This window comes from Sus scrofa, chromosome 15, assembly GCF_054392235.1.
Source record: "Sus scrofa isolate SSC_HxYL_T2T_F1_AM1 chromosome 15, Sscrofa_HxYL_maternal_Yorkshire_Landrace_v2.0, whole genome shotgun sequence".
In the NCBI taxonomy this organism is placed as follows: Eukaryota; Metazoa; Chordata; class Mammalia; order Artiodactyla; family Suidae; genus Sus; species Sus scrofa.
The window spans coordinates 58,864,066-58,877,939 of NC_139397.1; the positions used below are offsets into that span (position 1 = coordinate 58,864,066).

A 13,874-nucleotide genomic window follows, 5' to 3' on the forward strand; every position below is an offset into this window, starting at 1 on the left:
TATACATATACATATATATATATATATTTACAGTGGTGTTCAACCACCACCTCTATCTAGTCCCATAACATTTTCATCACCCACTGAGCACTTTCTCACCATTTACCCCCTCCCTTGCCCCTGGTAACCATTCATCTACTTTCTGTCTTCATGGACTTGTCTATCCTGGATGTTTCATATACTGGGACTATAATAGATAACCTTTATGTCTGCTTCTTTTACTTAACATAGTGCTTGGAGGTTCATCCACATTGTAGTATATATAGGTACTTCATCCCTTTATATGGCTGAATAATATTCCATTGCATATACATACTACACTTTGTTTATCCATTCATCCATTGATGAAAATCTGCCTTTTTGACTATTGTGAATGGTGCTGCTATGAATGTGCATGAACATGTAATTGTTTGGGTACCTGTTTTCAGTTCATTTAGGTGTATACCACTCAGAGTGGAAGTGTGAGGTTATACAGTGATTCTGTGTTTAACTCTTTGAGGAGCTGGCAAACTGTTTTCTATAGAGGCTGAACCATTTTACATGCTCATCAACAATATATAGCATTCCAATTTCTCCACATCCTCGTCAACACCTGTCATTTTTCTTTTTTAAATTATAACCATCCCAGTGGGTGCCTCATTGTGTTTTTTTTGTTTTGTCTTGTTTTTTTTTTTTTTTGGCTGTACCTGAAGTGTATGGAAGTTCTCAGGCCAGGGATCGAATCTAAGCCACAGCTGTGACTTACACCACAACTGCAGCAGCACCAGATCCTTAACCTGCTGTGCCACAGTGGGAACTCCCTTCGTTGTGGTTTTGATTTGCATTTCCCTGATAACTAATGATGTTGAATACTTGTTACTGTGTATTTCCTATGTAAGTGAGAAAATGAGAGAAAAAGAAAATCTTGCTTTTGAAAAACTTATTTTAAAATTATTCAAATGTTCTTTGAGGAATAAAAAGTTTACTTAAAATTAAATGAAGTTGTCCAAATCTGAGAATTATTTAGCTATTAATTTTGTCTAAACCTTTCATAGTTTTCATAACAGATATTTCTGAAGCATAGACTTTGCCTCCAGTTTCTTTCTTTCTTTTTTTTTGTTCTTTCTGTCTTTCTCAAGAGGCATGTGGAGGTTCCCAGGCTAGGAGTCCAATCGGAGCTGAGGCCTCCAGCCTACACCAGGGCCACAGCAACTCGGGATCCAAGCCATGTCTGCGACCTACACCACAGCTCACAGCAATGCCGGATCCTTAACCCACTGAATGAGGCCAGGGATCGAACCTGCCTCCTCACAGATGCCAGTCAGGTTCGTTAACTGCTGAACCATGACGGGAACTCCCAGTTTCATTTTTAAATTGAGTTTTCCTTTTCTCCATCACCTGGTTGGTTTAGGGAATCAGGTTAGGTGGCATGAGGCAGATTCTGATAGGGTCTTCTAAGTCCTCCGGATTTAAAATCTCTAGGTTAGGATAAGCAAAGGGTTAGGGAGTAAACATCAAAAGACGAGTCAGAAGATTTGAGGGGAGGCTTTCTGAAGCAGAGGGGGGCAGTAACTCTCTATCTGTAGGCTGAGGGAGAAAAAATGAACACTCAGTAACTGATGAAGTGAGGTTTCAGACCAAGGAGGAGCAACCTGGGGTTAAGGATGGAGGAGAGGGCAGCGGGGCAGCCAACTTCTAGGCAGGCAGACTTAGGAAACAAGATCTTTCTGTGTAAATATTCGAAAGCCCATCACATAGAAGAGGGATGAAAGGGCTTCTCTCTGGCACCAAGGATAAAACTAGCTGGGTGGGTCTAAGCTGTCGGAAGAGCCAATCTAGAGCCAAGAAGAGCAGACCTGAGAGCAAGCAGATCCAAGAGGACGTGGACTCAATCAGAAGAAATGAGCCAGGTCAGACCTCCCAGTAATGCCACTTGTAGCTGGTTTTGTCGGATGAGCAGTTAAACTTGGAGCAGCATTTTCTTCCCTGACCCATGGCCCCAGACTAGGGTCTGCCTTGTCTGGCAGTTCTCGTCTATCTAATATGACTCTTTCAGAAGAATTTAAGCTTATTTCCCCAGAGACACAGAACTAACTGCATTACCCTCCTCTGAAGTTTTGTATAATTTCTCTTAAAAGCTAGTTTCTTGGGGGTTCCCACTATGGCACAGTGGGTTGAGGATCAGGCCTTGCTGCAGCTGCAGGCACAGCTACAGCTCAGATTCAGTCCCTGGCCTGGGAATTTCCATATGCCATGGGTGCAGCCAAAAAAGAAAAGAAAAAAAAAACCCCCGAAAAACGGGTTTCCTCTTGCTGCCTCTGTTCACTCATTCCTATTACTGGCCCATTTTATTCCTTTGTGTTGCCACTTTCCCTGACTCATGATGGACACAGATAGAAGTTGTTCGGAGGGAACCAATCAACATCATCACAGATTCTTTCAGAACTGCAGAGAGACTTCTGCTAGTTTACCCTCCTTTTAAAATTCACTTTGTGAACCTCATCCTTAACTCCTCCCCCGTTCCCTTAAAGCAGTTCAGGCGAGTTTGTGGGGCCGATTTCATCACAGACAGTTGATGGTACCAAGTCTGCCTTGAGTTAGTTAAAAGACAGCAGCAACAGATGCTGCAAAGTAAAAATAACTCTTCCTAACCTTTAACATTCATGCTAAACGTACGTTTGGGAGGCTGGGATTGTGGCAAGAGTCTTAGTAACCTGAAAATGGTTTTCTCTGTCAAGTGCTGTTCCATTTAGCACAATTGGCACGAAGTCAGTGTTTCTGGATGTGTGTTTACACACACTGCAGCACCACCATCATGTAAAGCCATCTGTGTGTGTGGCATCTCGTGTCATAGGGATCCATGGCCTGACAATAAATACTAAATGACAGGTTGTATAAAAGAATGATACAGTGTCCACAAGGAGGGGAGATACCATGCAAAGTTCACATCTTGTATGTAAACTGTGCAAAGTGCAGTAGTAGACTGCCGTTTTCCTCACATTAGCCACGGTGCAAAGGAAGACTCTCTTTTAAGCAAAGAGTAATCTCTGGAATTTAGCATAAAGACGCTTGGTAATTTCAGGCCTTTTGCGTGCTGTCACTGCTTTGTGGGGAAGCAGCAAACTCCATCCAGTTTTCACTTCCTTACCATCAAAGATTTCAGAGATTTCCTTTTGCAAAACAAGAGGAAGAAATTTAGAAGCTAATCACCATTTCTGCTCACTGTATTTGTTCTGAGGCATGTTATTTCTAATTTTGGAATGCATCTGTTATTTTTGTTTCATGTTTACTTAGTATATCATAGTAATATGTTTTCTTTACCAGGATAGCAGCATAATGGAGTGCTTAATTTTGTTTGTTTGGTACCTGAGAATGTTATTCTATTTATGTGTTATAATTTGGATAAGAACTAAAATTTTGTAATTTATAAATATATATTTAATGCTTTTATTTATTGATAGGGTATGGAGAAAACATCTTAATGAAGTGCTTATTATCTGTTGAACAATTAATACCAAAACCTGGATTATTTCCAGGTGCAATCAAGTTACCCTAACTTGTAATCATAGTGCACGTTCTGAAACTTGTGACTTCTGATTCTTAAAGTAGTAAATATATTCACACCATGCTTAAACATGTTGATTTGGTGCCAGGATAAAACTTGTCTGTTACCTCTCTTTTATCATTTAAAGTTACCATTTCCATGTCTCCTGATTCTTCATTGCTTCAGGATGCATGCCTTTAGACAGCAGAGATAAGGGAGTTTGGGAAAGGAGAATCTTCAAGTAGAACAGTATTTGAGGGGCTTTGTGGTCAAAGATCAATCTTACAGACAGAGTATGAGGACAAGCCACTTCCCTCAGTGGGGGAGCTTTTTGATAGTATCTGGTTCCTTTGTTAAAAGAAAACTCACTTTTCCTGGGCAGTTTTTATGATGTAAGATGGGATTTGAGCACAATTCTAAGTGCAACAGTTTTTTGACTCAGATTAAGTTCGACTTGAGGTTTGCAAAGTGAATATGGCAAGTTGCCAGATTTGGGCGTGTTGCTTAACACTCATCTAATACATGCTGAAGCTTCCATTTGTCAGACATTGGCACTATCTGGTTCTCATTTAAACTTCATGATCTTCACAGCTCCGCCCCCTCCCCCCATCCCTGCCTTTTTGAAAAAACAGATTGAGAAACAGGGGATTTCAAGGTTAATAACTTGCCAGGTAAGTGGCAGAACAAAGATTTGATTCCAGGTCCCTTTGATGTGGAATTTCAAGTTCTTAACTTCTGAGCCAGATTCTCTAGAATTGCTTGGAAAGCTTGATAAAACCTACATTACTGGGCCCTAGAGTTTCTGATTTGAAAGCATATACTGTGCTAGAGACCCAAGGGTTTGCTTCTCACCCGTTGCCAGAGGCAGACGCTGCTGGTCATGAGGACTGTCCTTTGAGAAACACAGCTCTAGGTGATGCTGCCAGACCTGGATCCACTGGAGAGTCAGGGAGAACATTCACTTGTCATGCTTGTATTCATAATCACTCACATTTATGGACTGCTTACCCACGTCCTAGACACTTTTCTAAGTTAATCCCTTTTTATCCTCCTGTTAATCTAAGCAGATAGTTAAACTGCAGAGAGAGGATGGGGGTGTGTCTGTGTGTGGGGGATGTGACCACCTCTTAAAATGAAGAGAAGGAACCTGAGGTATCGAGAGTGGCCCAGCAGGGAGGCTCCAGCAGGTCAGTGGCTGCGCTGGCTCCGTGTTTCCTTCTGTTAGCGTACCGGCCTTCCAGGGCCGGTGCCCCGGGAGCCATCTCAAGAAGCGGACTTGCCGCTGTGGACAGGCAGGGAGAAAAGGAGACCCTTCCCCCCTCATCCCTTGGTGTCTCATGTCCTTGGAGGAAGGCTGTCACAAGCCGCACCTGGGAAGAAGGGGATTCCTCCCTCTTCATGTTTTAGAGGACGCCCTTTGTTATTCTGCTGAATGGTGCGATCCTGGAACTGACCTGTGTTTCAGTTGAGCTATGAAATCAGTGCTCTTGATTAGCTTGGATCACAGAGATTCCAGGTGTGTTCCTGTGTAGGAACCATGCTGGTGGTGCCAGAGCATTAAATTAGAAGAGATGTCACCTGAGGTCAATCACCCTACAGCAGAGGGGTCCCTCATCTGTGGTGCTGGCCCTCTAGCAGCCGGGGAAAGCCTCTGAAGAGAAAAGGAATGAAGTGAAAGAGAAAATCACCCCACAATTAAGTCTGAAACCTGTCTTCTGCTTAGATAACTGATTTCCCCACTAGTTTTCAAGCTTAAGGATAAAGTATAAGACAGTTTCGAAAGATGAGATCAGGAGTTTCTGTTGTGGCTCAGCGGTAACTAACCTGACATAGTATCCAGGAGGACGTGGGTTTGATCCCTGCCCTCACTCAGTGGGTTAAAGATCCAGTGTTGCTGTGGCTGTGGTGTAGGCCGGCGACTGCAGCTCTGATTCGACTCTGAGCCTGGGAACTTCCACATGCTGCCGGTGCAGCTCCCCTGACAAAAAAAAGAAAAAAGAAAAAGACAAAAAACAAAAACAAAGGGTGAGATCATCTTTTTTTTTTTTTTTTTTTTTAATTTTATTTTCCCACTGTACAGCAAGGGGGTCAGGTTATCCTTACATGTATACATTACAATTACAGTTTTTCCCCCTGATCATCTTGATATATAAACACTTGATGTGTTTGCTTCCATTAGCCATTTTATGAGGGACTGTTAAGTACAAGGTACCTATAGAAACGGGATCTCTGTCCCTCCTCTCAAGGAGAGCTCTCAGTGAACTTCACAGTCGATTAACGTATAGAAGAGCATGCAGTTCTGACGTCAGCGTAGCCCCATGTACACAATGTCTCAGAGGTCCTGACGCGTGGATTTCCATGATGCTGGCCCCAGGACCCCGGGACAGACCGTCCTTGTTCATGGGGTGGCTGTTCAGCTAGATCCCAACCCTTCTGACCCTCAACTTAGACTTTGCCCTAATTTAAGATGGCCTCATTTTGTATTGTACAGATTTACCTCTGGTATCAGGCTGTGAACTTTCAAAAGGATATTATGACTTATGACTGCATTTTTGGATACTCATCTCTGTGTTTTAGTCTTGTTTTTTTTCCTTTAAGATTTCAAGCACCAAAGTGCAAACTCTATAAAGAATCAAGAATGAGGAGTTTCCATCGTGGTGCAGTGGTTAATGAATCCGACTAGGAACCATGAGGTTGCGGGTTCGGTCCCTGCCCTTGCTCAGTGGGTTAATGATCCGGTGTTGCCATGAGCTGTGGTGTAGGTTGCAGACATGGCTTGGATCCCGCGTTGCTGTGGCTCTGGCGTAGGCCGGTGGCTGCAGCTCCGATTCAACCCCTAGCCTGGGAACCTCCATATGCCGTGGGAGCGGCCCAAGAAATGGCAAAAAGACAAAAAAAAAAAAAAAAAAAAAGAATCAAGAATGAAAAGGAAACGCAACTTGGACACTTAACATGTGGTTGGGGAGTTGAATTTTGACACCTGTGGTTTGATGGAAAGAGTCACCTGTGCCCTGATTCCGGTTTGTTACAGGTTAACGAAGCCCTTGTCATTTGCTGACTGTGTTGGCGATGAGCTTCCGTGGGGATGGGAAGCCGGTTTTGACCCTCAGATTGGTGTCTACTACATCGATCACATAAACAGTAAGTTTTCCTTTGTGGTACAAGCAAACATATCAAAAAAGCAATCTACCCAAATCTAGAGTCATACAAAAGAGTCAACATTGTACAAAGCGAATTTCTTTATTTTAAACCTCCACTTGCCAGTGATTAATATTTAACTGAAATGTCCATTTTGGAATTTAGGGCACATGGATCGAGTTGGGCTTTTGGGGGCAGAAAGGGAGAAAGGCGTCTGGCCTGTCGGTCTGTCTGTCTACCTGCCTGGTGGGGTGCAGGTTTTCTTCAGTGCAGGTCTGGGGCCTGTGGAGACCATGGGCATCTGGCTCCTCTCCCCACAGCCTGTGCCTTCAGGGTGGGGTCCCGCCTTTCCTGTCCTTGCCACAAAAAGAGGCAGGCCTGGGTGCATTCTGACCTAATGGCAAGGCTATGTGTGTCACGGTGGGGTCGAGGGACGGATTGACACTGGCCAGCGACTCTGGAAGATGCAGCTATAACTATAACAAGAAACATCTTGTTTCTGTTTACCGATTTCTTTGTGATCAGAAGGGAAGCATCTCTCACTTTAATAGCTTTTAGATCTGTCACGTCCCTGACACGGTCAGCCTAGCGCAGAGAATCACTGTGGCTATGAACAACTTTTTTTTTTCCCCTTATTTTCATTTTATTTTTTTATATTACTCAATGAATTTATTACATTTGTGAACAACTTTTAAATAACATACTTTTAAATAACATACTTGAAGTACTGTTTATATGGTGTGTGTTTATATTTATATTCAGCTTTCTAGACACTCTTAAAAAATTTATTCAGATGGTCTAATATAATACTGGTCTTCATTTTTCTTTTTTTTTGTAAATTTACTTTTTCATTTTATTTATATTTTATTTTATTTTATTGTCTTTTTGTCATTTTAGGACCACACCCATGGCACATTGGAGGTTCCCAGGCTAGGGGTCGAATTGGAGCCATAGCCGCCGGCCTATGCCAGAGCCACAGCAATTCCGGATCTGAGCCATGTCTGTAACCTACACAACAACTCATGGCAACGCCAGATCCTTAACCCACTGAGCAAGGCCAGGGATCGAACCCACAACCTCATGGTTCCTAGTCAGATTCCTTAACCACTGGGCCGAGACGGGAACTCCTATTTTTGTATTTTCTTTCTTTCTTTTTTTCTTCCAAACAATGTTCTAGGCATTTTATTTTTTTAAATTTATTTTTATTTATTTATTTATTTTTTATTTTCCCACTGTACAGCAAGGGGGTCAGGTTATCCTTACATGTATACATTAAAATTACATTTTTTCCCCACCCTTTGTTCTGTTGCAACATGAGTATCTAGACAAAGTTCTCAATGCTATTCAGCAGGATCTCCTTGTAAATCTATTCTAAGTTGTGTCTGATAAGCCCAAGCTCCCGATCCCTCCCACTCCCTTCCCCTCCCATCAGGCAGCCACAAGTCTCTTCTCCAAGTCCATGATTTTCTTTTCTGAGGAGATGTTCATTTGTGCTGGATATTAGATTCCAGTTATAAGTGATATCATATGGTATTTATCTTTTGTCTTTCTGGCTCATTTCACTCAGGATGAGATTCTCTAGTTCCATCCATGTTGCTGCAAATGGCATTATGTCATTCTTTTTTATGGCTGAGTAGTATTCCATTGTGTATATATACCACCTCTTCTGAATCCAATCATCTGTCTATGGACATTTGGGTTGTTTCCATGTCCTGGCTATTGTGAATAGTGCTGCAGTGAACATGCGGGTGCACGTGTCTCTTTTAAGTAGAGTTTTGTCCGGATAGATGCCCAAGAGTGGGATTGCGGGGTCATATGGAAGTTCTATGTATAGGTTTCTAAGGTATCTCCAAACTGTTCTCCATAGTGGCTGTACCAGTTTACATTCCCACCAACAGTGCAGGAGAGTTCCCTTTTCTCCACAGCCCCTCCAGCACTTGTTATTTGTGGACTTCTTAATGATGGCCATTCTGACTGGTGTGAGGTGGTATCTCATGGTAGTTTTGATTTGCATTTCTCTTATAATCAGCGATGTTGAGCATTTTTTCATGTGTTTGCTGGCCATCTGTATATCTTCCTTGGAGAAATATCTATTCAGGTCTTTTGCCCATTTCTCCAATGATTGATTGGCTTTTTTGCTGTTGGGTTGTATAAGCTGTTTATATATTCTAGAGATTAAGCCCTTATCGGTTGCATCATTTGAAACTATTTTCTCCCATTCTGTAAGTTGTCTTTTTGTTTTCTTTTTGGTTTCCTTTGCTGTGCAAAAGCTTTTCAGTTTGATTAGGTCTCTATTTTTGTATTTTCTAATAAACCTAATAATACAGTATTATTCTGTATTAGATTTTATTGCTTATCAGTGACTGACAACCAAATATATTAGTGTTATGATGGAAGGGGCTACTTTTGGTAAAATAAACTTCATTTTAAACAGTTATAATTCATTGTTATGTTATTGAAAATAACTCTGGAATATCTGAAATGAATAACCATTTAAATCTTTCATACTTATTTTATATGAATAAAAATTTGGCTTTTTTTCCTTAAATAATATTTGAGGAACCAGAAACAAACCTTCCTGTCCTGGTTCAACAGGAATAAGGGTTTATGGCACCAAAATGAGAAAATTAATTGCCTCACCTTTCTTCCCACTGCTGATAGACTTCAGTAAACCCACCTCTAGGGCTCTTTTTTTCTCAGTGGAAGAGGAATTCTTCTGAACCACTCACCCCTACCTCCCAAAGATCCCTCTTAATAACTTTCATATTCCATCCTCCTCCCCTTTTTAGTATCTTTACCAATTTTTTCCTGGTTTAAAAAATTTCTCCCCCCATTTCAGTTTCTAAAGTTTCTTTGGTCTTAGTACTTAAACACTGTAGAATCTCAAAATGAAACCAAACGAAAACTACCGAAAGCAAAAACAAATAAATAATAACCATCTCTATCAATTTCATCTTCTCTCTCTTTCACCTCACGCTCATCCTCCCTCTAACTCTTATTTTCACTACCCCACTAACTCACATGCAGAGCTGTCTTTCGACCCCAGTGCTCACCAGCATGGTCCTCTCTTTTCCCTTCACCACAGAACTTACTGACGGCCACACCCAGTCTGCATGAACCTCACTTCCTCCGAGTTCCCCATCGTTTCACAGAAACAGCTCTCCTGAGGTTGCTGAGGTCCTCAGGATGATGGAATCTAAAGAGCACCCCAGCCCTTCTTCCTTGGTCTGGAGCTGCCACATCCCTGTCCCTGAGGGCTATTTCTTCTCGTTGTTGCTCTTTACTCCTTTGGATGTTGTGACACCTCCTGTTGGAATTTATTTTGCACACCTGGCTGCTCCTGCCCAGTTTTCTCTTGCCCTTTCCCTCCTTACCTGTACATGTATCAGGATTTCTGTACTAGTCTTGTTTGCATCCTGCAAGCCTTTGTGTCACGACCGCATTTGTCTCTCGGGGCTCTTTGCAGTGTGCCCGCTACCCTCCACTCTCCCTCCTGCCCTGTCCTTCCCTGGCACTGGACAATACTGCAGTGTGCCCTGCCCTCCCTTGGCTCTCTGCCTTTGCGTGTGTCGGTTTCAGCCCCAGTCACTCTGCCCAGCCCCTAGGCCTTTCCTCTTAGCCGATTGACATATGCTTCTAGGTCCATTTGCTCAGGCCTCACTGCTTCCCAAAGGCCTTCCCTGGCCCCTGACCCTCTGCCTCACAGGGACCCGCCCCCATTCTGAACTAGGTGCCCGGTGTGGGTATTTCTGTAACACCTGGTACTTAAGGATTTTTAAAAAGTACTTGTCTTATTGCATTTAAATTATTTATATGTATGTTTTTCTTCACTAATTGTGAGCTTCTTGTGGACAGTGGCTGCATCTTTATCTCTCTGTCTTTGGATGCCTAATATGATAATCGGCTCTTCCATGTTTGAGGAAAGGAAGAGCTTTATTGTTTAACTCACAGATTAAAAGCTTCCCATTTGTTTTTGAAGAAATTAAAGTGCATTTCAATTATAAATTATGCTTCAGAAAGCAGCATTCTGAATAGGCTAAAACTTGATTATCAGAATATAAATTTTTAAGGCTACCATTTTGCTTTGATGCAGTTATGATATCCTGGCAGCCTAATGTATTGACTGTGCCCCAAATTGCCCCAGTTACCCATAGCAAGTAGTTTTCCCACTAAAAAGGACCTGGTCCATTATCTCATTAATCTTTAAGACATTTCTATGAAGTAATTTAGGAAGCAAATGGTATTATCTTCTCTTAACAGCTGGTCCACACATATGTTGTGTCTTGCCGTTGTATAGTTTCAGCATTATTTTCTCTTTATTTCAATAAAAAATGAAATAAAGAATGTTTGGCTGCTTAATACCATCTCTTTATAACAGTATTAAATATCTAGAAGTGTAAAATTTTGACCTTGACAATGATGTTATTTTAGGCCTTGTGTGTTTTATGATAGAACTCACCTTTTAGTGGCTGTATGTGGGGGATATAGATATTGACGAGGTGGTGTTTGTAACTAACTAGAAAGTAATTTATTTATTTATTCTTTTTTTTTTTTCTTTTTGTCTTTTGTCTTTTTAGGGCCGCACCCTAGGCATATGGAGGTTCCCAGACTAGTGGTCTAATCGGAGCTATAGCTGCTGGCCTACACCACAGCCACAGCAATGCCAGATCGGAGCCATGTCTGTGACATACACCACAGCTCATGGCAACACCACGGAGCTTAACCCACTGAGAAAAGCCAGGGATTGAACCCACAACCTCATGGTTCCTAGTCGGATTCGTTTTCGCTGTGCCACAATGGGAACTCCAAACTAGAAAGTAATTTAAAAGTACTGTTTTTAAGTTTTGATATCACCACTACAACCAGAGGTAAATCACTTTCTGCTAGGGTCAGAGTTGTACCTTAGATTTTTTTGTCTTTTAGTAATTAAGGTCTCACTTACATATAAGGCAATGCACAGATTATAAATGTGTATCTCAATGAATTTTGACAAATGTATAGTCCTGTGTAGCTGTCACTCCACTCAAGATACAGAATATTTCCACCCCTACCTCCATCAGGTTCCTTCCTGCCCCTTGCCAGGCATCCCCGCCCCGCTGCTGAAATTATTTTGATTTCTCTCATCACAGCTTAGCTTTGCCTGTTCTAGAATTTCATTTAAATGGTGTGTGTGTTCAAGTTTGTGAATGGAATCTTTCACTCCCCATGTTTTTATGGAGTATACTACTGACACACTCGGTATCATTCACAGAAGACTGTTCTGTTATACACCTATCTGACACAGAACCCAGAGCCAAGACAAAGAACTCCTGAAAATCCACCCTAAACCAAACTTTGAAGCAACACGTGTGTTTGGGTTTGACAAACATTCCTTAGGTGTATATGATGTTTTTTATGGAGTTGTTTCCTTTAAAAGAAAGGAAATAAAATTTTGGTCCTGTTACTTCATCTTTATCTTATTTCATCCTTTATGTTTTCCTCAGAGGGTAAACTGTTAAGATATTTTATAAAGAAAAAAAAAAACCTTGGATACTTCAAATATCCCACGTAAAATGCCTTATGCTGGTAGTGACACTTAGGAGTTAGCATCACTGACATGTGATAATTGACATATATCCTATTGTTGTCAAGTCCAAGGACCTCTTCTCACTCACAGTCATCCTTTTCTTCTGCCCAGATGAGAGCTGAGGTAGACAACTACGCCTTTCTTCTTCTTTTTTTTTATCTTTTTTCTTTCTGTTTTGCTTTTTAGGGCTGCACCCGCGGCATATGGAAGTTCCCAGGCCAAAGGTCGAATGGAAGCTACAGTTGCCCACCTACACCATAGCTCATGGCAACGCCGGATCACCAACCCACTGAGTGAGGCCAGAGATGGAACCCATGTCCTCATGGGTATTAGTCAGATTCATCACTGCTGAGCTACAGTGGGAACTCCTCCCTTTCTTCTTGAAGCCATTATTTTCCTCACTTCAAACTGGTCCTTCTCTCTCTCCTCACTTGCTTATACTTCTTTTGAGAGTCCCTTACCTTGTCACTCCCTGGAGGTGTGGCCTCACCCTCCTCCCCTTGAATGCTGTTCTTTGTCTACAGCTGGACTGTTCTTTGCTGTGTGAACCACTCCCCCGTCTGTCTTTCTGGCTCTGACTGTCCTCCTGTTTGTCAGGCATTTCCAGCTATAGGACACTGCTACCTATGTAGTACAAAATGGGGTTCTTCAGTTTTCCCTATGATTTTGTTATTTTCAAAACATCATAGCCCTCATGATTACTGAATTGAAAAATGTAGAATCACCTTATCAATTCCTGTTGATTTTTTTCCTCTATAATGTATTTTTAGATTTGCTCCTTTAGCCTCATTTTCACTGCTGTTTTCCTAATTCGGACCCTCCTTACCTTGTGCCTTTTGTTCCGGTCCCCCCCCCCTTTTCTTTTGGGCCACGCCTATGACATATGGAAGCTCCTGGGGTAGGGATCAAACTGGCACCACAGCAGTGAAAACGCCAGATCCTTAACCTGCTGAGCTACCAGAGAAATCCTCCTTTTTCTTTGTGTTGTTTTGTTTTTGGCTGCAACCTCAGCATGCAGAAGTTCCTGGGGCAGGGATCAAACCTGCACTGCAGCAGTGACAAAGCCAGATCCCCAACCCGCTGCACCACCTGGGAACTCCCCAACTTTCTCTTTAAAAAAAAAAAAATTATGAAAATAATAGAGATGCATAGGAGAAAAGTAGAAAATGTAGGTAAATAAAGAAACAAATCATATTCACACAACTCATGGATAACTAAGTATTCTAAACCTTTTTAATGTGCATCTTTCCAGACTTTTTCATATTGACACACACAAAAACACACACAGAATTTTCAATACATTTTATACCTCAAGTGGGATTATATTGCATGCAGTTTATAAAACTGCTTCTCTAACTTAATGTACAGTCTTTCATCCAAAAAAATTTCTGCACAATCATTTCAGCTCTAAAACTTCACATTTCTCTCAGATGAGCTTCCTAAAATATAACTAAGATCCTTTTGTGGCCTTCCTTAGAAGCTTTCTGCAGCACACTGTTGCTTACAAAATCAGTTTCCTCTTTATTAACCTGATGTTCAGGAAACCATAGCTCGTCCCCCGAGGGGCACTGGGGCAGAAGGGAGAAAGCAGAGTGTGCAAGGAAAGACCATCATGCGCAGAACAATGGAGAACAAGTAAAGCACTAA

At 41.8% G+C, this 13,874-nt stretch overlaps 1 protein-coding gene across 2 annotated transcripts in view; it reads left to right on the forward strand.

The window, feature by feature from the left end:
* The window catches only part of WWC2 (WW and C2 domain containing 2), a 186,933-nt gene that overhangs the window by 92,301 nt on the left and 80,758 nt on the right, over nucleotides 1-13,874 (forward strand). For both annotated transcript variants that reach the window (XM_085000947.1, XM_003359464.6), the window contains exon 2: nucleotides 6,555-6,664. Coding sequence is in view for 1 of the 2 variants with exons in the window: in XM_003359464.6 (XP_003359512.4) it covers nucleotides 6,555-6,664 (110 nt within the window). In the remaining variant the exon portion in view is untranslated. The remainder of the gene's footprint in view (nucleotides 1-6,554; nucleotides 6,665-13,874) is intronic.